Raw genomic sequence first — 27,843 nt, forward strand, 5'->3', positions numbered from 1 at the left:
ACATAGTTAAAGTGGTCTACACAAACATTTAATTTATGGCAATCTACTCTGCACTAGCCTGCCGAGTACTGACTGTCCCTACAGACCCTGATGACATGCACTAACAGTTCATTAGTGTGCATTAATCTAGTCCCATTTCAAATCAGGGTAGATCAAAGTGTGCTAACTAACTGTTAGTGTGTGTCAACAAAGTTCACAGGACAGTTAGTGCATGGCAAGCTAGTTGAGGTAGATTCATACCCCAAGTTGCCACAAACTAAATGTTTATGTAGACAAGTCCTTATCAGTTTAAGAAACTTGGCTGAAAAGGATAACGCATCAGCCCACCCAAAGCTATTTCTTAACTATCATTTAAAATGTTTACAATACAGATTTTGACTTTGTCTAAAGATGAAAAAGTGATCTCTTTCTCAACCCCCCAAAGTATTTTCTAATGCCTTCTGCAGCTTTCCAAAATTGTATCAAGTTTTACTGGATTATAGTTCTGGCTTCAGTATAATAGTCCTGTTGATTTAAAAAGATCTATCTGGTTTTAAGATTCTACTTGATAAGTTTATGGAGGAGATGGTCTGATGGGATAATGGGATTTTGGTAAGTAATTGATCTTTAAATATTCAGGGTAAATAGGCCAAATCCCCTGAGATGGGATATTAGATGGATGGGATCTGAGTTACTATAGAAAATTCTTTCCTGGGTATCTGGCTGGTGAATCTTGCCCATATGCTCAGGGTTTAGCTGATCGCCATATTTGGGGTCGGGAAGGAATTTTCCTCCAGGGCAGATTGGAGAGGCCCTGGAGGTTTTTTGCCTTCCCCTGTAGCATGGGGCATGGTTGACTTGAGGGAGGCTTCTCTGCTCCTTGAAGTCTTTGAACCATGATTTAAGGACTTCAATAGCTCAGACATGGGTGAGGTTTTTCATAGGAGTGGGTGGGTGAGATTCTGTGGCCTGCACTGTGCAGGAGGTTGGACTAGATGATCAGAATGGTCCCTTCTGATCTTAGTATCTATGAATCTATAAATTACAGCAATAACATGGTCTCTTGTGGCTTAATGCAATCTTTGGAGACTGAATGACTGACACTTGTTTAACCTGCTGTATATTCTAAAGTAAAACTTATTGGTAAGATTTATTCATTTTAAAATATTTCCTGTGCAATTCCTGTGCAATCTTAAAATGATAATGTGCATCAAATGGAAATGAAACACTGAATGGAAAAAGTAAATAAGCATCAAATAGAGAAAGTAAATAAGAAATTTACTCCTTCTCATAACACAAGAACCAGGAGTCACCAAAAGAAATTAATACGCAGCAGGTTTAAAACAAACAAAAGGAAGTATTTCTTCACACAGCGCACAGTCAATCTGTGGAACATTTTGCCTGAGGACCTTGTGAAGGCCAAGACCATAACAGGGTTCAAAAAAGAACTAGATAAATTCATGGAGGATAGACCCATCAGTGGCTATTAGCCAAGATGGGCAGGGATGGTGTCCCTAGCCTCTGTTTGCCTGAAGCTGGGAATGGGCGACAGGGGATGGATCACTTGATGATTACCTGTTCTGTTCGTTCCCTCTGGGCACCTGGTATTGGCCACTGTCTAAAGAGAGGATACCGGACTAGATGGATCTTCGGTCTGACCCAATATGGCCGTACTTATGTACTTATGAAACGTGGTATGGTCTCATTTGTTTTACTTACTGTTAATCCTGCACAGAAATAGCTAATATTGTATTGCTGTCTTGATGGGAGTTACAAAATGAAAGAGATGGGGCCTTCCTACTTATTTTATAAGTTGTTTTAGGGAGCCTGGGTTACAAACTAACTATGATTTAATATTACAAAAAATAATAATAATCCTCACATATCTTCAGCTTGCAACTACAGCTGTTAGATGACTGTACCATAAACATGCAAAATTCTCTCCGTTTCCATAGATTAATATGACGGATAATAAACTGAAGTTAAAGTTCCTCAGAGGGCCTTTTATTGATCATTTCCTCATATAGATCTTTAGAGAACCTAATATGAGATGAGATTTCAGTGTCACACTTCCTGGGACTTCAAGGAATGACAAGATATAGAACAAAGAGACACCATTTTGCTAGCATGCATGCATAACCAGTGGAGATATTACAATATCTAAGCAGTAAAGTGTAAATTACTGTAACAGAATAGTGAAAAATTAAGTAACAGAATAGTGAAAATGCTCTCTCTTGCTTCATTTAAAATTTCTTTAAGTTTACAAGTGTGGGGTGTTACAGGGACAAACTGCAGAGCTTTGCAGCGTCCTGCTAATTCAAAGTTAGCAACTTAGATTTGCTTTGCTGAGGTAAGAATCTCCATGAAAAATTTTAAAGCATTAAAGTATTTTCTATTCAATTGCAAAGTCATTATCATAATAAAAATAACATATGTATTTAAGTAATGCCAAGAAAACTCAATTGGAACTGAGGCATCACTGTGCTATTATTCAAACACATAGTAAGAGATAATCCCGGTCCCAAAGATTTTATAACCCTATGGCCCTGATCCTGCAACTGGATCTATGTTGGCAGACATGTGTGCCAGCATGAAGCCCTGTGGACTTCAATGGTACTCCATGCAAGCTCAGTGATCTGCCTGTGTGTTGTAGGTTACAGGACTGGTGTCTGAGACAAGATGTGACAGGTGGGTGTAACATAGGGTTGCCAATTTTGGTTGGACATACTCCTGGAGATTTAATCACATGACATAATCTTTAGGGCTGTCAAGAGATTTAAAAAATTAATCACAATTAATCACATGGGTTAAAAATTAATCACGAGTAATCGCGCTGTTAAACAATAATAGAATACCATGTATTTAAATATTTTGGATGTTTTCTACATTTTCAAATATATTGATTTCAATTACAACACAAAAAAGAAATGGAGTACTTTTGGCACCTTAGAGACTAACAAATTTATTTGAGCATAAGCTTTCGTGAGCTACAGCTCACTTCATCGGAATGCATGGGAATGGATGAAGTGAGCTGTAGCTCACAAAAGCTTATGCTCAAATAAATTTGTTAGTCTCTAAGGTGCCACAAGTACTCCTTTTCTTTTTTGTGAATACAGACTAACATAGCTGCTACTCTGAAACCAATTACAACACAGAATACGAAGTGTATAGAGCTCATTTATATTTATTTTTATTAGTAATATTTGCACTGTAAAAAACAAAAGAAATAGTATTTTTCAATTTACCTAATACAAGTACTTTAGTGCAATCTTTTTATCATGAAAGTTGAACTTACAAATGTAGAATTATGTACCAATAAAACCTGCATTCAAAAATAAAACAATGTAAAACTTTAGCACCTACAAGTCCTATCAGTCCTACTTCTTGTTCAGCCAATCGCTCAAACACATTTGTTTACATTTGCAGAAGATAATGCTGCCTGCTTCTTGTTTACAATTTCGCCTGAAAGTGAGAACAGGCATTCAAATGGCACTGTTGTAGCCGCTGTCGCAAGATATTTAGGTGTCAGATGTGCTACAGATTCATATGTCCCTTCATGCTTCAATCCCCATTCCAGAGGACATGCATCCATGCTGATGATGGGTTCTGCTCGATAACGATCCAAAGCAGTGCGGACCGACGCATGTTCATTTTCATCATCTGAGTCAGATGCCACCAGCAGAAGGTTGATTTCCTTTTTTGGTGGTTTGGGTTCTGTGGTTTCCGCATCGGAGTGTTGCTCTTTTAAGACTTCTGAAAGCATGCTCCACACCTCGTCCCTCTCAGACTTTGGAAGGCACTTCAGATTCTTAAATCTTGGGCCGAGTGCTGTAGTTATCTTTAGAAATCTCATATTGGTACCTTCTTTGCATTTTGTCAAATTTGCAGTGAAAGTGTTCTTAAAATGAACAATATGTGCTTGGTCATCACCTGAGACTGCTACAACATGAAATATATGGCAGAATGCAGGTAAAACAGAGCAGGAGACATACAATTCTCCCCCAAGCAATTCAGTCACAAATATAATTAACACATTATTTTTTTAACAAGCGTCATCAGCGTGGAAGCATGTCCTCTGGACCAATGGCCGAAGTATTTCATCTTGTCATTTATATTAAGAGAAAACCTGGCAATACACCCACAAAATAAAAGAATAAGACCCTAACTCAGAACTGGTTTCTGTTCTTTTCCCTTCCGTGTCAACAACCAGTGCTGATAAGAAAATTAGAGACGATTTGTACTTCTTTTTTTAGGAAGTCCAAGCAATTTTACAAATTGCTACCATACTGTACCAAAAGTGCAGTTTTAACAGATACAAAATAGCAGATCACTTTTTATTTTAAAAAATACATTTATCATAGAATCATAGAAAATTAGGGTTGGAAGAGACCTCAGGAGGTCATCTAGTCCAACCCCCTGCTCAAAGCAGAAACAACCCAACTAAATCATCCTATCCAGGGCTTTGTCAAGCCGGGCCTTAAAAACCTCTAAGGATGGAGATTCCACCACTTCCCTAGGTAACCGATGCCAGTGCTTCACCACCCTCCTAGTGAAATAGTTTTTCTAATATCCAACCTAGACCTCCCCCACTGCAACTTGAGACCATTGTTCCTTGTTCTGTCACCTGCCACCACTGAGAACAGCTGAGCTCCATCCTCTTTGGAATTCCCTTGCCCCCCTTCAGGTAGTTGAAGGCTGCTATCAAATCCCTGCCCTCACTCTTCTCTTCTGCAGACTAAATAATCCCAGTTCCCTCAGCCTCTCCTCATAAGTCATGTGCCCAAGCCCCCTAATAATTTTTGTTGCTCTCCGCTGGACTCTCTCCAATTTGTCTACATCCTTTCTGTAGTGGGGGGCCGAAAACAGGATGCCGAGAAGTGGCCTTGCCAGTGCTGAATAGAGGGGAATAATCACTTTCCTCGATCTGCTGGTAATAATCCTACTAGTGCAGCCCAATATGCCATTAGCCTTCTTGGTAACAAGGGCACACTGTTGACTCATATCCAGCTTCTCGACCATTGTAATCCCCAGGTCCTTTTCTGCAGAACTGCCACTTAGCCAGTCGGTCCCCAGCCTGTAGCGGTGCATGAGAATCTTCTGTCCTAAGTGCAGGACTCTGCACTTGTCTTTATTGAACCTCATTAGATTTTTTTTAGCCCAATCCTCCAATTTGTCTAGGTCACTCTGGACCCTATCCCTACCTTCCAGTGTATCTACCTCTCCCCCCCACAGCTTAGTGTCATCCGTGAACTTGCTGAGGGTGCATTCCATCCCATCATCCAGATCATTAATGAAGATGTTGAACAAAACCAGCCCCAAGACCGACCCCTGGGGCACTCCGCTTGATACTTGCTGTCAACTAGACATCAAGCCGTTGATCATTACCTTTTGAGCCAGACAATCTAGACAGCTTTCTAGCCACCTTATAGTCCACTAATCCAATCCATATCTTTTTAACTTGCTGGCAAGAATAATGTGGGAGACCATATCAAAAGCTTTGCTAAAGTCAAGATATATCACATCCACCGCTTTCCCCATATCCACAGAGCCAGTTATCTCATTATAGAATGAAATCAGGTTGGTCAGCCATCACTTGCCTTTGGTGAACCCATGTTGACTGTTCCTGATCACCTTCCTCTCCTCCAAGTGCTTCAAAATGGATTCCTTGAGGACCTGTTCCATAATTTTTCCAGGAACTGAGGTGAGGCTGACTGGCTGCAGTTCCCCAGATTCTCCTTCTTCCCTTTTTTATGCAATGATACAGTTTGAATCCTGGGCCAAGTGAAGTCATTACTGATTTCAACAGTGCCAGGATTTCACCCATACTCATTATCTGTGCAGTTGTGGTACCACCCAATTAACAGCAAATTTCTAGTTCATGAAATTGCCACAAGTATGATTCAGTTTTCTTCCAGAGCAAAACCAACTTCAAATGGATTGTTGGGTTGCAGGGGATACTTCCATCAATTGATGATTTCTGAAAATACCTGGATATAGTGCTGGATAGAGTCCTGGTATTTTCAGTTCTCCAAAATCCTTCCAAATAGTGTTAGCACCCAACGCTAGAGACCAAAGTATCCCCTGAAACCCCCACAAACCATCTGAACTTGTTTCTGCTGAAGGAGAAAATGGAACAATGCTTTTGTAAGTTCTTTGGGACAGAGACTGCCTTTTTATTCTGGGTTTCTACAGCACCTAGCACAGTGGGGTCCTGGTTAGGGTTGTTAATTTTGGGTGGGCATACTCCTGGATGTTTCATCACATGACATAATTTTTAATTAAAGATGAATCCTTTAATTCCTGGAGACTCCAGGACAATCATGGAGGGATGACAGCCCTAGGACTCCTGGTCCAATGCTGGGCTTGTAGGCATTATGATAATAAAAATAATAAATAATAACAACTTATGTTTAATTCATGCTTTGGATGGGTTGGTACCACAACTGCACATATCATTTAAAAAATAAATTAGATGTGGCAGTGATGGGTGTCAAACCTTTTCAGATTTACATGTTAGCGAAGTGAAAAAAACCACTAACCAGTTCAGAAGTAGGCCTTTTTCTGCTGTCATATGTCACATATGTCATTTAAAAAAATGAAAATACCAGGGGTGAAATTCTGGCTCCATTGATGTCACTAGCAAAATTCCTATTGAGTTGGATAGGGCAAGGATTTCCTGCCCAGGCTATACCCAGATCCTAGACACTTTAAACAAGAGCACAGCTTGTTATTTGTAGGCATTAAAATCTTGAAGATGAACTGCAAAGCACATGAAAAAAGTTGTCACCTTGCATTGTCCCTTGTTATATATAATGGTAATATAATTTTTTTTGGTTTACTGTTCTGCTAAAAATATCAGATCCTGACTTCTCACTTTTTGCTGGAGGATTTAGGCAAGATATTTGGAAGACTTGGACGGTGACATCACATGAGGATGAAATCTGAACTGCAGTTCTCTCAGCCTTCAACTGAGAGGAAGGGGATGTTCAGCTGGTAAAAATTTAAAGAAAGATGTACAGTAGAACCTCAGAGTTATGAACACCTCAGAAATGAAGTTTGTTCACAACTTTGAAAAGTTTTCAATTCTGAACAAAATGTTATGGTTGTTCTTTCAAAGTTTACAATTGAACATTGACTTAACTTTCCTTTTTTTTTTTTTAGTAGTTTATGTTTAACACAGCACTGTGCTGTATTTGCTTTTTTTTTTTTTTTGTCTCTGCTGCTGCCTGATTGTGTACTTCTGGTTCCAAATGAGGTGTGTGGTTGACTGGTGAGTTCCTAACTCTGGTGTTTGTAACTCTGAGGTTCTAATGTAAAACTTGGTATCCGCTCGCTGCTTATTTGAGGCCAGAGAGAACCTCTGCTCATTCAAGCTTCCTGCCGTGAGATCAAGACCCTCCAAAGAACTTGTCAGGGTCCTCCAAGAAAAGGATGGAAATCTAGTTTTAATACAAAATTTTTTAAAAGATTTTTTAAAAATACTCCCCATCCAATTTAAGGTAATCATTAAATGTCATAGAGGAGCAGTAAAGGACACCCTTTTTGTTTGTTTGTTTATTATTTTGCCTTGTAAGAAGCATAATGTACAGAATCTAATTTATGATCTTGTAAGTGAAAATGTTCATACCTTCAGTTGTCCAACGCATAACAAAGTTCCTGAAATAATTCATCCTATGTTGAACAAATAACCGTATTCACAAGCACTCTGAATTGAGATACTGTCAGAAAAGACCCAAGGAAAGATGTATGTCTGCCCCCTCCAAATAAAGGGAAACACAAACAGTTCTGGGGTGGCCTGCTTCCACCCTCTTGACCCTTACATTGTCATATTGGTAGAAGGAAGGAGATAAAATCAGAGGTCCTAAAAGCCACTTGGCAATTTAGCATTTTGGATCCCTCAAACGTGCTTCATGAAATCCCTGTTGTATTAGTACAATGAGGGCCGGAACATCGTATTTTGACTACTACTGTACATGATCCAAAGGTTTAAATATGCACAACATCCTTTTCAACATATCTGAGTTTACTGCAATAAAAGAGACTCAACTGCAGCTGTGTGTTCTGCTCTGTAAATATCCCTAGCAAATGTGTAATTGGTTGTAGAGTGGGTGGTGTGGAAGTAGGCAAGGATCCAGTTCTCGCAAAAAACACAGGATTAGCTCTCCAGAGAACTGCAATTCTCTTTCAATCTCTATTGAAGCTTTAAGCTTGCTTAATGTTGTAACAGTGTTCCCAGAAAATGCTTATTAGAAAATGTGGGGCAATTTCCAGTAAAGAAAAATAACTTAATTTATGGAATAACAGATGTGTCCACATTACAATTCCTATGCACCCTATCCTTCAGTCTTTACTCAGGCAAAATTCTCACTGGAGTTTGGGGTAATGGGAGTTTTTTTTGTTTTTGTAATAAGGACTGTGGGATCAGGCCATTTAAATGTGAAAGTTGACATTTTTCTGCAGGATTGTTTAGAATAAAGTAAGCGATTGCATTTTAAAAGGTAATTTAATTTTTATGGTGCTCCAAACCCAGAGGCCTCTATGACTGAGGGACAAAATTAGTAACTGAAGTAGCTACATAATAAAGTAACTAAAATAAGGTTGGACATTCAACAGCACTGAGCATCAGCTTACCTAGGCTCCAAGTGGAGGCAATGGGAATTTGACCATTGATTACACTGGGAGTGGAGTTAGGCCAACACTTCCATAAATCCCATGAATAAAGTCACTTAAATCAAATAATTAGAATGGGCAAAATAGACAAAATGAAGAAAGGAAGTCCTGGGGTTAGGTGATCTGAATTCTGTTTTCCACTCTGCAATGCACAGCTTCTGTGACCCTGTGCAAGTCACTGAGCTCCTGTGTGTCAAATTCTTATCATCTGTAAAAGGGACTGACCTATCCGATAGGGATTGTTGTGGCAATTAATTTGTTGGTGTTTGTCAAGTGTTTTGTAACAGGAGTGCAATTTAGAAAGTTGCACATCAAGAAGAGGACAACCAGCTTCAATCCTCAAAGCACATTTTTAGAAAGTAGTAATAATATTCACTAAGCCCAGGAGCCTACAATACTTTTGCACGTTTAATATTATACATACAAGTAATCCCACAGAAGTCAACAGGGTTACTCACATGCATAAAGTTAAGCATGTGTAAGTAGATTCATAGATACTAAGGTCAGAAGAGACCATTCTGATCATCTAGTCCAACCTTCTGCACAGCGCAGGCCACAGAATCTCACCCACCCACTCCTATGAAAAACCTCCAGGTTTTAGCTAAAATAGCTATAATAGGTCTGAGCTATTGAAGTCCTCAAATCGTGGTTTAAAGACTTCAAGGAGCAGAGAAGCCTCCCTCAAGTGACCCATGCCCCATGCTACAGAGGAAGGCGAAAAACCTCCAGGGCCTCTCCAATCTGCCCTGGAGGAAAATTCCTTCCAGACCCCAAATATGGCGATCAGCTAAACCCTGAGCATATGGGCAAGATTCACCAGCCAGATACTACAGAAAATTCTTTCCTGGGTAACTCAGATCCCATCCATCTAATATCTAGTACTTGGAGAATCAAAGCGTAAGAGTCCTGAATGGGAGTCTTCCAAAACCAGATCTGTGGAATAAGGGAAGATAGGGACTACTGCCTTGGAAAACTAATATGGAATCGGTGTGCAGATGAAAACCCACTTTATAACTTAGAATGATTGAAACAGCATGGCCAGCAAAAGTACCAACTTGAAACACCAGGAGGTAATGTAGATCTAGATTCAGGTGCATTGGGAAAGCTTCCTCAGCAACTCACTAATTGTATACTTGGCTTTAAGGACTATTATTATTTATTGTACATGGCACTTTGAGGCCTAACATAGACACTTTATTTATCATTTAAATGAAAAGAGAAATGAAAGTCTGGGTGAAATACTGCATCAATAACAGAAGAAGAACTGGGAATGCCTCGCTCAAACTCTAATTCTGCACACAGGGGTTGATTCCTCAGGGGTCCCCTCCTTTGAAGTGTAGAGAAGTCTCCAAAATTGATGGGATTTAAAGGCAGGCAGGAGCAGAATCGAGTCTGTAATGCGCATAAGTGGTATTCAGCATTTCTAAGTCAAACAGCTGCTCTCCTTGTTCTCACAAACAAAAGTGCAATTGTTTCTGATTGAGTATGACATAGCTTTAACCCAACATCTTTTCCTAATTATTATCAATATAGTTAAAGGATGACAGCTTGTGTCTTGAACAACAACAAAACACAGTAAGAATTGTGATGCAGGGTTCTATTAAGTAGGTCAAGCTGATCAGAACACTATATGCTTTGTAAACATAGATTCATAGATACTAAGGTCAGAAGGGACCATTCTGATCATCTAGTCCGACCTTCTGCACAGTGCAGGCCACAGAATCTCACCCACCCACTCCTACAAAAAACCTCACCTATGTCTGAGCTATTGAAGTCCTTAAATCATGGTTTAAAGACTTCAAGGAGCAGAGAAGCCTCCCTCAAGTCACCCATGCCCCATGCTACAGGGGAAGGCGAAAAACCTCCAGGGCCTCTCCAATCTGCCCTGGAGGAAAATTCCTTCCCGACCCCAAATATGGCGATCAGCTAAACCCTGAGCATATGGGCAAGATTCACCAGCCACATACTACAGAAAATTCTTTCCTGGGTAACTCAGATCCCATCCATCTAATATCCCATCTCAGGGGATTAGCCTATTTACCCGGAATATTTAAAGATCAATTACTTACCAAAATCCCATTATCCCATCATACCATCTCCTCCATAAACTTATCAAGTAGAATCTTTAAACCAGATAGATCTTTTGCCCCCACTGCTTCCCTTGGAAGGCTATTCCAAAACTTCACTCCTCTCATGGTTAGAAACCTTCGTCTAATTTCAAGTCTAAACTTCCTGGTGGCCAGTTTATACCCATTTGTTCTTGTGTCCACATTGGTGCTGAGCTGAAATAATTCCTCTCCCTCTCCTGTATTTGTCCCTCTGATATATTTATAGAGAGCAATCATATCTCCCCTCAACCTTCTTTTAGTTAGGCTAAACAAGCCAAGCTCCTTAAGTCTCCTTCCATAAGACAAGTTTTCCATTCCTTGGATCATCCTAGTAGCCCTTCTGTGTACCTGCTCCAGTTTGAATTCATCCTTTTTAAACATGGGAGACCAGAACTGCACACAGTATTCTAGGTGAGGTCTCACCAGTGCCTTGTATAATGATACTAAAACCTCCTTATCCCTACTGGAAATGCCTCTCCTGATGCATCCCAAAACTGCATTAGCTTTTTTCACAGCCATATCACATTGGCAGCTCATAGTCATCCTATGATCAACCAATACTCCAAGGTCCTTCTCCTCTTCCGTTACTTCTAATTGATGCGTCCCCAACTTATAACTAAAATTCTTGTTATTAATCCCTAAATGCATAACCTTACACTTCTCACTATTAAATTTCATCCTATTACTATTACTCCAGTTTACAAGGTCATCCAGATCCTCCTGTATAATATCCCAATCCTTCTCCGAACTGGCATACCTCCCAGCTTTGTATCATCTGCAAACTTTATTAGCACACTCCCACTTTTTGTGCCAAGGTCAGTAATAAAAAGATTAAATAAGATTGGTCCCAAAACCGATCCCTGAGGAACTCCACTGGTAACCTCCCTCCAACCTCACAGTTCTCCTTTCAGTAGGACCCGTTGCAGTCTCCCCTTTAACCAATTCCTTATCCACCTTTTGATGTTCATATTGATCCCCATCTTCTCCAATTTAACTAAAAATTCCCCATGTGGCATGGTATCAAATGCCTTACGGAAATCTAGGTAAATTAGATCCACTGCATTTCCTTTATCTAAAAAATCTGTTACTTTCTCAAAAAAGGAGATTAGGTTGGTTTGGCATGATCTACCTTTTGTAAAACCATGTTGTATTTTGTCCCATTTACCATTGACTTCAATGTCCTTAACTAATTTCTCCTTCAAAATTTTTTCCAGGACCTTGCATACTACAGATGTCAAACTAACTGGCCTGTAGTTACCTGGATCACTTTTTTTTCCTTTCTTAAAAATAGGAACTATATTAGCAATTCTCCAATCATTCGGTACGACTCCTGAGTTTACAGATTCATTAAAAATTCTTGCTAATGGGCTTGCAATTTCAGGTGCCAATTCCTTTAATATTCTTGGATGAAGATTATCTGGGCCCCCCGATTTAGTCCCATTAAGCTGTTTGAGTTTCGCTTCTACCTCAGATATGGTAATATCTACCTCCATATCCTCATTCCCATTTGTCATGCTACCATTATCCCCAAGATCCTCTTTAGTCTTATTAAAGACTGAGGCAAAGTATTTGTTTAGATATTGGGCCATGCCTAGATTATCTTTAACCTCCACTCCATCCTCAGTGTTAAGCGGCCTCACTTCTTCTTAGTTTTCTTCTTATTTATATGGCTATAGAACCTTTTACTATTGGTTTTAATTCCCTTTGCAAGGTCCAACTCGACTCGACTTTTAGCCTGTCTCACTTTATCCCTACATGTTCTGACCTCAATTAGGTAGCTTTCCTTGCTGATCTCTCCCATCTTCCACTCCCTGTATGCTTTCTGCTTCATCTTAATCACCTCTCTAAGATGCTTGCTCATCCAGCTTGGTCTACAACTCCTTCCTATGAATTTTTTCCCCTTTCTTGGGATACAGGCTTCCGATAGCTTCTGCAGCTTTGATTTAAAGTAATCCCAGGCCTCCTCTACCTTTAGATCCATAAGTTCTTCAGTCCAATCCACTTCCCTAACTAATTTCCTTAATTTTTGAAAGTCAGCCCTTTTGAAATCAAAAACTCTAGTTGCAGATTTATTTTTGTTAATCCTTCCATTTAGTTTGAACTGAATTAGCTCATGATCACTTGAGCCAAGATTGTCCCCTACAACCATTTCTTCAATGAGGTCCTCGCTACTCACCAAAATTAAATCTAAAATGGCATCCCCTCTAGTCGGTTCAGCAACTACTTGATGAAGGAATCCATCAGCTATCGCATCTAGGAAAATCTGAGCCCTATTATTATTACTAGCACTGGTCCTCCAGTCTATATCTGGGAAGTTAAAGTCTCCCATGATCACGCAGTTTCCATTAGTATTTACTTGATTAAAAACATTAAAAAGGGCTCTATCCATATCCAAATTAGATCCCGGAGGTCTATTGCACACCCCAAGCACTATCGTAGGAGAGGCTTTACTAGTTATCTTCCCCAATATAATTTTTGCCCAGACGGACTCCGTCTTATCCATTGCATCGCTTCTTATTTCTTTACATTCTACCTCATCATTGATATACAATGCTACTCCACCACCTTTACCTTTGTTTCTGTCTTTCCTAAAGAGCACATACCCTTCAATTCCTGTAGTCCAGTCATGACTACTATTCCACCATGTTTCTGTTATCCCTAGAATATCTGGTTTCACTTCCTGCACCAGTAGCTCTAGTTCCTCCATTTTGTTACCTAGGCTCCTCGCATTGGTGTACAAACATCTTAATTTTTGCTGTTTGGCCTCGCTCACATTTTGTACCCTATTACGCACAGTCATTCTACAGCCAGTATAACCTATTAGACTAGTATCCATACCGCCCTTGCTCCTTATATACATTCTCCTACCCACGGCTGTATCCTTTCTTACTTCGTCTTCTTCCCTCTCAATGCTAAAATCTGGCATGGAGATTACCTGGACATCTCCCAACCATCTCCCCCTAATTCCTAGTTTAAAGCTCTCTTTATCAGTTGTGCCAGCCTTGATCCTAGAAGTCTATTTCCTTCCCTACTCAGATCAAGTCCATCCCGAGAGAACTGTCCTCTGTCCGTGAATGCCTCCCAGTGGCCATACATCCCAAAGCCCTCCTTATAGCACCACTGCCTAAGCCATCTGTTGACAGTCATAATCTTGTCACACCTTTGTTGCCCTTCTCTAGGAACAGGAAGGATCCCACTAAAGATCACCTGAGCATCAATTTCCTTAAGCGTCTTCCCCAGCCTAGCATAGTCTCCCTTAATACTTTCCAGCGAGAATCTAGCCGTATCATTTGTTCCCACATGAAGGATAATTAGGGGATTCTTTCCCGCTCCCTTTAGGATCCTTTTCAACCTCAGGTCTACATCCTGTATCTTAGCACCCGGAAGACAGCACACCCTTCTATTCTCTGGATCAGCTCTAGTTACAGGCCTGCCTATTCTTCTCAATAAAGAGTCCCCGATCACATAGACCTGCCTTTTCCTGGGGACAGTGCTATTCTCCAGTCTCTCCACTGTTCCCTCTGGCTGCAAGTTCTTTCCATTCCTATTTTCCCTTATAATCCTCTTCAACCCATCCTGTATCCTCCTGGGGCTCATATTTGGTGTAGTCTCCCTTGACTCTTCCGCTTTTCCTATAGGACTAACCTCTCTTCTCTTCTTCCTTGCCCTTCCACCTTCAACAAGTACCTGCTGAGCCCCTTCTTCATTTTCCAACTCTGCAAACCTGTTCCTAAGCTTCTCCTTCACTAGCCCGTCTTTTCCTCTGCCTGGTTCTTTTAGTCACATGCTTCCACTGACCACTTTCCTCACCCAGTCTCCCCTCAAAATTCCCCAGCCCTGCTTCCATCTGTGAGTCTGAGCTTTTCCCTTCAGATACCTCATATCTTTGCTCCATCATCTGCTCAAAACCCTTCCTAAACTCAGTGAGACTTTCCACCAGCATTTCCAAACCTCGGATCTTTTCCTCCATCAGCTCTGTCAGACGGCATTTCATGCAGAAAAAACTCTTACCAGGTCCCCCCTCCAGGATCATGTACATACCACAGCTTCCACATCCAGTCATCCTCAATGTGTCTTGCACTACATTTAAGCCACGTAACTACAGTATGCTAACAATGACACAATTATGGAGGAAAATAAATCTAAAGAGTTCAAGACATTAACTAAATTATTCTAGAAGGGGCTAATCCTAAGTGGTGCCAAAGTGCTGAATGCAATGGGAGTTCAAAATATTCAGCGTCTTGAAGGACTGGGCCCAAATTCACTGTTTATTAAACAACATCCATCCTTAATATTCTTGTATAATGTTCAACCTTCCTGAGACTGTAGAAATCCAGTAAGGGGACAATTTTTAAAATGCGGCCCCATTATTTAAGCAATCTCTGTTGTCTAGGAGTGATCTGCAGTAGCCAGAGAAAGCTCAAGTGTGTAAGGTCACAGCTGCTCTGTCTGGCACTAAATCTTTAACGGGTTGCAGACCATCCTGGAATTTAGAAGTTGTATCAAAACACAAGCACAGCATTGTTTTACACGGCAGCTGAAACCAAGACTGCTTTATCTCTGTCTGAATGGATATAGCTGTAATGGCTCAGCAACAATTAAGAAAAGCAGATACACAAATCCTGGGTCTGTGGATATATCTGAGCTATAGTGTCATAAAACTCCCCCCTTATTCAGAAAGATTTTTTTAAACCTACATTTTATTTTAAAAGTGTGAGTTGGTTTAAAATAACACAACCCTAACTAAGAGCTAGCAGATAACTTTTTGAAATTTGTTTGCTGCTGATATCAAAAGATGGTAACGTATAGACACAAGTATAGTATGTTTATTGTTTCCCAGAGATGTTTTAGAAAACAGACACACAAACACTGGGTTAAATTCTAACGTGATTTTACACAGTCATAAACTCAGACTGGGGACCAAAGGGAGGGTCCAAAATCTGAGGGACCAAAATCTGACACATCATGAAGAATTCAGATTTTTGGAATATTTCAGTTCTTATAAGGAAAGTAGGCTGATTTCTTTTATGGACCTATAAAGCTCTGTTATAATACTGTCTTTTTTAAAAAAAACTACACTGTTATCAAAAACATAGTACTCTTTTACATAGTCTTTATGGGTCAGATTTAGATCTGGTGTAGGCAGGTGCAACTCCACTGAATTCAGATCCCATATGTTTAAGTACAATTGAAAACATGATATTACGGTGAAATTCAGACTTATGCACAAGATCAACTCATTCTATTCTGTAGGTTCTTATACTACCCTCATTATCATAGTACCTCAGTATCTTCCAACTGTGAACTTAGCAACATGACTAACATCTCTCCTGTAGTTCAGGCACAGGACTAGGAGTCAGGAGATCTTAAACAGACAAAAACTATGTCCCACTTAAGTGCCACTTGAGCCATACTTTGTGGTTCCATGGGTCCTGTTTTAGTCCTCTGAAAAGGGGTGAATTTTACCCTTATAACTTTATGGGCTAACATTTCAGATCCTGATTACTGAGAATAGTACTTCTTTGTCATTTAGCCTGGCCCCCATGCTAGCTTTAGCAAGGCTCATAGACCAAACAGAAAGTGCCAGGCAAAGCTGGCTAAATTTTTTAAAACTAACTTTACATCCAATAATTCAGAGAGAAGTCCAAAGTCTATCAAAGCAAATGCAGTCTTTCTCTCCCCTTGACTCCTGTTTTCTTCATGATGACTATGCACTCAAAGACATCTGCCTGCATTTGGGTGAAGATTTTGTAATCATCGAAAACACACCCAAAACAAAGAGCAGGGTCTCTGATAAGATATCTTTGAAACAGACCAACCCTTAAACAACCTTATAGGCAAAAGCACAACTAAAGAAACAAACAAGTAGAAAGGAAGCAAAGGTAGAGAAGCACAAAGAAAAACAGGAAGTTAGAGTGAAATCCTGGCCCCATTGATGTCAATGGGAATTTTGTCATGGACTTCAACAGGGCCAGGATTCACCCTTAATGTCTAGTGGTTTATTAAATAATTACAAAGGTGAATTTGAGTGCTTGCAAAGGATATAAGACTGGCAGCATTGAAAACTGAAGGCCTCTGGGTATCCACAGAATAGCGACATTCCAGGCAGCGATAGTCCAGGGAGTTCACCCAAAATCAAGTGTTGGGAAAAGATGTCTTCACAGAACTCACAGAACTGGAGGATGGTGGCTGGCTTAGGATGCCACCCACCCTGTTCAAACTTGACTGGACTGCAGGGTGGTGGACAGCCTCAGAGGGAAAGGATGCGGAGAGTGCATGCCAGAGGGACATAAGGATGGGCCCTCTACCCCATCAGCTCTCTGCCTCCTATTGGTCAGCCAGAGGGAGATGGGAATAAATTGGCTCCTCGCTCGCCCCACCTCAATTTAAACCCTTGTCCTAGTCTTCTGGAGTCTGTTGCTCCATTGTAGTTATCTCACCTTTCCTGCCTGTAGTTGTAATACAGGAGCTGTGTTTTCTGGAATCTGTGGGTCTGACAGATTGCCAGTTTTGTGGGTCAAAAGGGAATTGTTTATTGTTGGGGCCAAATCAGCAGAGGCCTGGTGGGTTTTTTCACCTTCCTCACAGCACCATGCAGGTGCCATCAGATTCAATAGGAACAGGACTTGGAGATTACATTTAGTGACTTGTATGAATGTTTAGTTTGTCACAACTTGCAGCTCATGTCCAGTGCAGATAAAAGGCCAAAAGGGCCAGCTCCCAGAAGTAAAGAGACATGGGATTTTTACTGGAGGATGCTGGGCCAATGCGGAGAAGGGGAGATCTGGAGTCTTAACAGACTCAGGTCCAGCTTTATTACCCTCTGTTTCCCTCACAGGGGTGAAGGAGAGGGCGAAGATTCTGTCCTCAGTCACCTGTGTCTCCTAATCAAAGGGCCAGTTGGCTTCCAAAGTGTAACCCATGTTACCTAACCCCAGTGAATATTCAGCAGCTGTGAAACTGCTACTCTGCAAAGCATGTGTCCCTTTTAAAGCCCGTTTCTGCAAAACTGACTCTTTACTGTGCTCTGGGGTTAGGAAATCCAGAGTGCCCTGAAGAATGTAGCACAACTCAGGGGGACATAAGCAAACTTTGGTGAACCAGGAGTTTACATTTATCAGAGTTTGCACTGTACAAAGTTCCACACAATGGACGCCAATCCTTCCTCCCTGTTCTGGAGGGGCCGTTTCTCAAGCACAAGCAGGTATTTCAGTCTCCACTGCCCCCATTTGCATGAAAATCCGTGTCAGCTATGATGTAGTTACCCCTCCACAGGGAACTGGAGATCACTTAATCATCTCAAAAGGCCGAGTCAATTTGTTCTAATGCTTCAGATTTATATGCATGTATCGTCTGTATGTACAGTGCTTTAAGATCACAGAGAGCTAAGTTTCATTATGGGGAGAGTGACTGGCCCAAAGTCACCCAGTGAAACAGGGGCCAAGGCAGGAATAGAATCCAAGTCTCCTAACGCCACATCCCATGTCTATCAACACAGCCACAATGCTGTCTCCTCCACTCAGTGCCAAGTTGGGTCGATTCAACCAGCCACTCAGCAATGAAACCTTCCATCTTGTTACCATGCTCCTAAAACAGGCAGTTTCCTGCCACTCAGAAAGATATGACATTTTCAAACCATACCCCAGACCTCAAAGATTCTACCACAGAAGAATGAAAGAGAAATTGTAGCTGCAAGGTAAAGATATTGGAAAGGGTGTTGAATCCCAAAGGGGAATAGCTAATAACTAGGAGGAAGAAGGGTGGCTGAGGAAATATTGCATGATTTAAATAAACCTAAAGATTGTTTGCTAATGTTATAGATGGTCACTGCCCTAGGAACTCGATGGTTATACTCATTGTACTCTAGAATGATGGCAAAAGAAAGCTTTGGCAAAGCTGGTCTGCATTTAGCAGGCGGACTAAGGTTTGGAAGTGACATAGTATGTCGACCCAACTCCTAGGTCAGATTTTCCATTACAGACTTCTTTATTAAAAGAATCTTGTTTTTCACTATGATTTTTCTTTGCTTGTTTGTTTGAAGATGAAAAGGTGATCTTCTTAGGGAGTCAATTGTGTTTACTAACAATCACAAACAACAGAAACATTTCCTGCAATTACTAAAACACAGCAGGATTGGACTCCAAAATGAATAGCAGCAAAATTAGACATCTAGTGCCTAATTCAGCTCCTGTTGCAGTCAACAGCAAAATGTCCATAATTTCAATGGTATACAATCCACTGCTTAATTCCCTATTTGAGCAGAGGAACCACATTACTTCCATAAATTAGCATCAGAAGTATTTCTGTGTCAAAAACTGGGCATAGGAATTACTTTAAAATTCAAATATCAGAAGTTACTATATTGCCATTAGTAGAGGGTTTAAATGAACCCTTTTTGCTTCTTTATACAGTATAAATGCAGGAAATTTTTATTTTTTCAAAAAAGCTTTTTTTTGTTCTAAATCAGTGGTCAACAACCCGTTGATCGCGATTGACCAGTTGATCCTGGAGACTTTCCCAGTTGATTGTGATCTTCGATCGTGGCAGTGCCATGCCACTCCCAGAAGTGGTCAACGCGGCCCCGCGTGCTGCTCCTGCCTGCAAGCACTGCCCCTGTCTGCAAGCACTGCCCCCGCAGCTCCCATTAGCCGGGACTGGGGAACTGTGGCCAATGGGAGCTGAGGGGGCGGTGCCTGCAGAGAGGGGCAGCACGTGGAGCCACATGCCCCCCGTCCCCAGGGGCCGCAGGGGCGCGTTGGCACCTTCCGGGAGCGGCGTGGTCATGTGGTGCACTACTGGCTGGCAGGGTGTGGGGGCTGGACTGGCTCATGATGGGGAGAAGGTGCTGATGTGCCTGAGGGGGGCCAGGGAAGGCAGGGAGCCTGCCTTAGCCCTGCTGCATCACCGATTGGGAGCAGCCTGAGGTATGTGTCCCCCCAGTGGGAGCACGCACCCCAAACTCCAGCCCTGATCCCCCTCCCGGAGCCAGCACCCCATACCCTCTCCTGCATCCCAAACCCCTGCCCCAGCCCTGAGTCCCCTCCCAGAGCCAGCACCCCTTCCTCCCTCCTGCACCCCAACACTCTGACCCAGCCCAGAGCCCCCTCCTGCACCCATACTCCCTCCCAGAGCCCACACCCCACACTCCCTCCTACACCCCAACCTCCTACCCCAGCCCAGTGAAAGTGAGGGAGGGTGGGGGAGAGCGAGCGACGGGGCGAGGGGGAGAGGGGGAAGCAGAGCAGGGCCTTGGGGAAGGGGCGGGGTAGATCCTGGGTTGCCCTTAAATTCAAAAAGTGATCTTGGGCATAAAAAGGTTGGAGACCACTGCTTTAAATTAAGGATCTTGTCTGCTCTGCAAGATTCTATGGTGGCTGAAAAAAACCTACAGCTATCTCTATAACAGCAAAAATGGGACCTGTAGCTCACCACTGATATGTACCAGTGCGGTGCCAGCTTTACAGCAATGAAAGTTGTAGTGTAGATAAATATCTGGCATATTTTTTTAACTTGTGTGGTTGGAGAAATGGTGGTAGCAAATCCTGAACCTGCCTGAGCATTGTCTGTGCCCTGCAGCTTCGAATGGTTCTACCATCGGTGAGGCTGCCCAGCTGCATACTAGTGATCAATGTTGAGTCCCATGTTTGCTCATGCCGAAGCAGCCCTTGTGAAGTGATGGGATGACAGGAGTCCAGAGAGTGAAAGCTGCCCAGTGTTAGTCAGACAGTTTAACATCCCATGCTTTTTGTTTATGCCTATTTAACATCAATGACTAATGAACATTTTGGGGAAATGATGTATTTCATAGGTTTCAACATCGTCAGCCTTTCAAGTAAGATGTGAGACCTCCGAATACAGAAAATACTCCAGCAAATCAGGGGAGACCAGAACTGACACTACTGATGTTTCTAAAGTGATAAACAAGCATGAAACTCCCCCCTCTCAACATGTTTCAAGCCTTCTTTATACTTCATTAAGGGTAAAAGCCTCATTTAAAAAAAATCCCTTGTGGGTTACTATCACAGGATGTGCTAGCCCTTTAAGATCCAGTTCCACATAAGCCTAGTTTTCTCCTCTGTCATGGGGTTTGGAGGTTAGAGACAATATGATCAAGAATGAGCCAGGTGGTTGTGGGATGACTATCTAAGAGGCAGCCTGCACTCAGTGTAGAGAGAGACTCTCCAGGACTAGGAGGTGCTACGGAGTGCTGAGGAGCACTCTGCTCAAGAGAGCTGAGGCAGGACCTGGGAGAGGTCCTTCACAGTTGCCAAGATGGTAACTCAGGAGCAGAGCCTGTTAGAGACTTTGCTAAAGAGGCCGGATGAAGGCCTAGAAGAAGCAGACCATATAGGAAGCTGTCCAGGGGAAAATGAAGCAGGGGTGTTGAATGAAAGGACAGTGACTGGGGGTCCCGGTTTAGGGACCCTGGGCTGGAATCCAAAGTGGAGGAAGGGTTTGTGCTCCTCCTACAGCTCCAAATGGCAGTGGTGGGTATAAAACCCTGCACTGAAGGAAAAAGAGTGATTGACCCCTGAGAAAAATACCCTTGAGTGGGACCACCTGAACTCCTTAAAGCCTGAAGGGTAGACAAGACTACTTTGTTTAGGCCAAATTTATTTGCCCCAGAACAGGAGGTCTTGCAACTTAATTTTAGGGCCATGTCACCCCCAATGCACCAAGATACTCTACCAATAAGCGGTGACTGCGGACCTGTAGGGAAATGGGTCACAGAGTGGGAAAATCAAAACATGTCACACCCACATGAGGCAGGCATGGCAACTGTTAAGTGAGTATTGTTAAGTGAGTGTTGGAGAGCAAATAGCCACTAATCCATTTTATATGTTGCTTATAGCATAGCAGAGGTATCCACTGAGGTTTGAAACACTTCAAACTATCCTCGAAGCATCATGATGCTAACTAACACCAAACTGCCTAAAAGCAATTTTTGTTTTTGTTTTTTTAAAGATATATTTCCACTAAGAAAAAATAAACAAAGGAAAACTTACCCTGCTACTACAACTTGCTCTTGTTCAGCATGAGTCACAGGACATTCAAAGCTAAAATATAATTCTGTTCTCTGATCATCCCCCCTCTATTGCAGAATGTAGCTTATAAATCCTCTAAATCCCTGCCATACCTAGTTGGATAAGTGAAGGATAGAGTTGCAGTTTCAATATGAAAATGTCTTCCTTTTGTTAATTTAAGTTAAAACCAAACTGGACATTATGTAGAACAGGTTTTATGGTAAAAACTTTCAAACCTGGGTCACTGAATTTAGACTCCTAAGGCCATATTTAGACACCTACGTATAAAAAGACCTGATCTTTCAGAAGAGCTGAGCACCCACAAACCCAGTGAAGTAAATGAGACCAGCTGGTGCTGAGCACCTGAAAACTGGGCCTCTTATATATAGTTGTTATGTTTAAAAATTGTGGGCACATATATATTCCAACCATTCCATTAGTAACACTAACCACACACTGTTATTATATATATTTATCTCTGCCCCCTCCATATAGCCTGTGTTTAAGAACATAGCTACAATGTGCCATATAACTGATTTGTCACCAACTTTTTTAATTGTTCACCCTTCCTAAATAAAGGCATTTCTGAATTCATTCTCTGTTTAATGTAATTATCAAATTCAGCAGCCAGCTGGTCACATAATCCTATTAAAATATCAGTAGGCTTCAGTGTTTTCATGTAGTAATTGGAAACAGATGGCATCTCATGTCATTGGTGTTTTTATATAATCAGTAACATTTCTGTATAAGATGGGAATTCTAAGAGTGAACTGCATCTGCCTCAACAGCACAATATGTGATTACACTATGTAATGCATCCGATGAAGTGAGCTGTAGCTCACGAAAGCTTATGCTCTAATAAATTTGTTAGTCTCTAAGGTGCCACAAGTATCCTTTTCTTTTTGTGGATACAGACTAACACGGCTGCTACTCTGAAACCTGTCACTATGTAAATATTTAACCATGGTCTCTTTCATTCAGTCACTTGGGCCTCAATCCTCTAAGATAGTCAGAGCATCCTTTCAACACGCTCAGTTCCCTTTGCAGTCATCTCACAAGAGCCATTTAACACCTGGCAGGATCAGGGTCTGAGGGCCAAATACTAAGAGTTGTTATGTACCTTCAAAGGCCACTGAAATCAACGGAAGCCGTGGTTTCCCAGTCACTCAAAGGATGTGGCCTTTACTCTGCAATGGAATCATTTCAGAACTCAGATCTAAAGTAGTCATCTGTGAAAGTAAAACAACTTGCTGCAGGAAGAGACTTATGAGGCTGACTGCCTACCTTTGCCATTAAAGATCACACGGAAAGCAGAACCATGGAGACAGACTTGACGGTATTGAGAGAGCCCTGTATCATAATCCCCAAGCAGTGCTCAAAGCAGCAGGGGTATAAGTGATTATACCTTATCCCAAATCTCACTACTACCATCTGACAGTCAGGGAAGGGGGAACTGAAGTATGCTTTCATGTTTTATGGCAGTGGTTCTCAAACTTTTGTACTGGTGACCCCTTTCACATAGCAAGCCTCTTTTTTAAAACACTTTTTTAATATATTTACCACTGTTATAAATGCTGGAGGCAAAGCAGGGTTTAGGGTGGAGGCTGACAGCTTGTGACCCCCCCATGTAAATAACCTCGCAACCTCTTTCGAGGTCCTGACCAGTAGCGTAGCTGGCGGGGGGGGGGGGGGGGGAAGCGGGGCAGCGGCCGCTCCCCCACTGAGCAGAAGTGGCGTCTTTTTAAGTTCTTGGTGCCTTTTAAATTTTTACTCACGCAGTGGTGCTCCGGGTCTTCGGCGGTGGGCCAGGGGGAGTGAAGATAAAAAAAGGCGCCACCCCCTGGTACTCACTCACTCGCTCCGGTCTTCGGCAGCATTGCGGTGGCGAGGAGGAATCCCAACCCCCAGTTTGAGAACCCCTGTTTTATGGGGTGGAAAGGATTGGGTGGCATTGCTATCAAATTGTGTAATATTAAATTCTTAGGTATAAAACTATAAATATTCATTTGCTGGTTATTATTCTGGGGCCTCAGATGTATACTCCATATTTTAACAATGATCTTTGGCCCCCTCCCAGACTTAGTGCTATGTGCTAAATTCCCCAAACAGGACAGAGGGACAATCAGCAAATTAGTAATAAAAAATGTACCTTTTTTTTAATCTCACTTGGAGGTCCTAAAGAGCAGACCTGCATTGAACACTAGTTTCTACTAGGTGTATTTCCCATTGTGCACTCTGGTGGCTACGTCTCTTTCACCATTAAAGAGTGCAGCCTACTGAATAAATCCAGTAGTTTTATCAGCCAAGACAGCATAAGGCAGAGTTCCAAAAATGAACTTTTCTACAAGTGACATGCTGAGTCTGGGCTTTTCTTCAAATTCTTGCCCTATTTATCATAGACAGTTTTCCTGTTATGGTACAGTGCTCAGAGCAATACTGGCAGACAAAGCTTCTTACACCAGAACAGATCTTCACTGCCAGCAGTTATTATGCCTAATGTTCTATTTGAAATATGCCTGCCTCTGTGCTTCTAAAAAGGGGAAAGATTTACTTTGGGGGCATGCATACATTCAAATGTATTGTCACATACTTTCTTTAGAAGTTTTGAAGAGTTTTGAAAATAGACAGATTAAGTAAACAGACCACGCTTTTCAAAAGTGGCAACTCAAATTAAATACCTAATTCCAGGGGAGTCTAGCACCCACATTTCATTAGGAGTGGCAAGTGCTCACTACTTCTGAAAATCAAGCCACCTATATAGGTGCCTAACTATCGACTTAGGTGCCTACTTTTTAAAAAGTTTGATCATAATGTTTAAAGTGCAACTCTACTCTGAAAAGAGACGCTATAAAATAGCCCCATTGAACTTATCAGATCTGCTGTGTGCATCTGTGTTCAGAGCAATTTCTGCTGATTTTAGTGACTAAAATGAGTTTTTACTGTTTACTTCTATGAGTGCTGTGGAATTAAGAGTGTGCTGCATTCTATTCCTTCTTGTATATCAAACTGTTTATTAAGCTCCCACTGAAAGAAACTGTGCTGCATGTGCATCATTGATGACATAAATGGAAGACAATGAAGTTACATGAGTGTACCTGAAGGCATAATTTGGCTTGTAAAACCTCTATTGCAGTTGATGAAGCATGAAATGGACAGAACCCAGCTTAAGTTCATCATCCCAGAGTGAAGGGATGACATTTTAAAACAATAAAAAACACTATGTTTACTGGTAAAATGAGCAAATTAGAGCTGAAGTCATTTAGACAATAAATATGAAACCCCACAAAGCTATTTTTACAAAGTCACATTTCAGAGTAGAACCACATTATTGTAAATTGGTAAAATGCAGAGAGAATAAAGACTGCTACAAACCACTTGAATAAACTGCTAGGTTCAGGGTTCCAACCATCAACATGAATAGGAATAAGTTTGAAGTCCTGGAAGTGCAACTCCTTTATATTTCAGGAAGGATTAGCGTTCTAAAATGGACCATTTGAAGTGATATTGTAAAGATATTTTAAGTCTTTACTTATGTTATTCATAACCGAAGTTTATTCAAAGTGATAGAATTTAGAAAAAACAATTAATTTTTCACCAGGTATGCTGTTTTTTTACACTTTGCACTTGACTCAGGTTGGACATTGGAGCAAGACAGCGGTCAGTTTTCCCTTCCAATTCTTACACATATGGGCACAATGAAGTTACTTTTGGGTTTCCCACTCTGTAGGAGAACGATTAAGTCCACGTATTCCAGGGCCTGATCCAAAGCCCACTGAAGTCAATGGAAAGATTCCTACTAATTTCAGTGGGCTTGGGATCAGGTCTACAAACACCTCACACAAAGAATTTTTTTTAAAATCATGGATGAAACATTTCAGTTCATATTAGACATCTAAAATCTCTGTAGCATTTTTTTCTTTCCCAAAATTGTGCCCTGGGCCAAAACAACTTTACTTTGAAAAATCAATTGCTAAACAGTCTTAGTAAAAGAAAACAATGTTAATTTTGTGTTGTGTGATATAGGACATGACCAGCGTAGAAGCAGCATGGCAATTATAAACAATATATCATTATAAATGATACATAAATACCAAATAAATGAGAAGGTGGAGCTGGGGAAGGAGGGTAGAAACCACACACAGTTTGAAAGATGTGAAAGGCCTTTTAGAGGACTAAGAGAGAGGATCAAATATAGCGAAAGTGATTTCTGGAAAGAAAACACTAAAGAGCTTTTAGAAAAGAAAATGAGAGTCAGAGAACCTCAAAGACAGAGAGAAGAAAAGAGGAAGGGTGAAGTTTTGGAGGAGGAGGAGAACAACAACATTTGACCCCAAAACGCAAAAGGCTGGTGTCTCACAGTGACTGGCCAGAGAGCATCCCTGAAGGATACAGTAAACCACTAGCTAAACAGCTGATAAAAAATTACCTTCATTCCTGCCGCAGCTGCAGGGCCACTGGGATCCACAGCCTGAATATGGCATGGCTTGCTCCCCCGCACAACAAAACCCCACCCAACAGCATCACCGACAACCTTGAAAAGGAAAAAAAGACACAACAGTGTCCATGTAACTCACAGGGTAAAGTCCAAATGGTTGAAGACATGATTTCAGCACCTTGTAGTCACCAGCATACAGTTAATGCTGCTCTGTGGATAGAAATACTTTACAGTGCCCTCTGCATAGGCTATTAAATCTTTATTTATGGAGAAAGCCACCAACTGAATGACTGCATTTGTTTCTATAGTACTTTTCTTTTTTAAGTTACATCAGAGATGTTGACTAAAGGCTGTGAGAAGCCGTGCTTCCAATTAACAGGTTCAAAAAGGTTACTTTTTAAAAGGCTTTTCTTTTGTCTCTTATTGAATATGAATCAACATTTCAATCTTATATTAGCCTAGGGTGGCCCGATGCAACTCACATTTAAATCTTTTATTCTGAATAGGTAAATACAGTACATATTTCAAATCTCTTTATAAACTTAAGTATTAATAAAAATAGCTCAGGAGCATTAGTGCAACACACATATTACTAGATTTCTGCCAGTGTAACTCTACCAAAGTCAATGGTGTTAGGCTGACATACTGATGGAATAATAGAGGGGAGAATCAGACTCCACACGTACAAAACTAATATTAATGGAATCTTATGGCTAAGATTTTTAGAGCACAACTATCAGGAAATGTAATTAGGATCTAATTATACCATCAGAAAATATTTGTTTGAACCAATTAACACAACGTATAGAAGAAAGATATGCACTGGAGACGTACTGTGAATGTTTTTCTTGCATATGGGGCTCCAGGCATCAAGAGTTCATCAGAAGTCACTGGTCTCTTTAATACTGCAAAGACATACAAAGGAGTATTAAATACAAACCTTTCTGAAGAAACTTTCATAAAGAATAGTTCTGGGATACAATGTCTTCTCCCTCTTACTTTATTTATAGGGCTTAATGTGTTGCGACCTTAGTGCATGGCTAGACTGATGCAAAGTTGTAAAAGATCATTAAAAAGTCAAATATAGTATAACCCTCATTACCTGAAGGGAGCATGGAGGGACTGAGATACTATGGTGACAGGTTTCAGAGTAGCAGCAGTGTTTGTCTGTATTCACAAAAAGAAAAGGAGTACTTGTGGCACCTTAGAGACTAACAAATTTATTTGAGCATAAGCTTTCGTGAGCTACAGCTCACTTCATCGGATGTATCCAAGCCAAGGCAAAAGACAGGCTACGCAATGCTCTAATAGTGTGGTTCTCAAACTTTTTTTTTGCGAACCATTTGAAAATTGCTGAGGTTTCTCAATGGACCACTTAATGAGCTTTCCAAATGTTGTTTGTATCTTTAGCTAACTATTGTAAAATGCTTTGGATAAAAGTGCTATATGAAAAAAACCTTAATAATAATTACCTTTTTTTTGTTTTACAAATAAAAGCACACAACTCATATTTTAATATCAGTAGTCTTACCTTTCTAATGTGACGGATGTGCCCTCTCTCCCCAGACGCGGCAGTCCCTGAGCTGCGGCTGGGAAGGAGGGGATTCTCTCCCCCGCCACAGCAGCC

The 27,843-nt window shown here is 41.2% G+C and overlaps 1 protein-coding gene across 1 annotated transcript in view; it reads right to left on the reverse strand.

Annotated features, from left to right (window-relative positions):
- Positions 1 to 27,843, reverse strand: part of DEPTOR (DEP domain containing MTOR interacting protein) — a 138,205-nt gene that overhangs the window by 9,456 nt on the left and 100,906 nt on the right. The window contains 2 exon segments of the mRNA XM_043507402.1: positions 26,208 to 26,312; positions 27,051 to 27,121. Coding sequence (XP_043363337.1) covers positions 26,208 to 26,312; positions 27,051 to 27,121 — 176 coding nt within the window.

This window comes from Dermochelys coriacea, chromosome 2 (genome assembly GCF_009764565.3).
Source record: "Dermochelys coriacea isolate rDerCor1 chromosome 2, rDerCor1.pri.v4, whole genome shotgun sequence".
Lineage (NCBI taxonomy): Eukaryota > Metazoa > Chordata > Testudines > Dermochelyidae > Dermochelys > Dermochelys coriacea.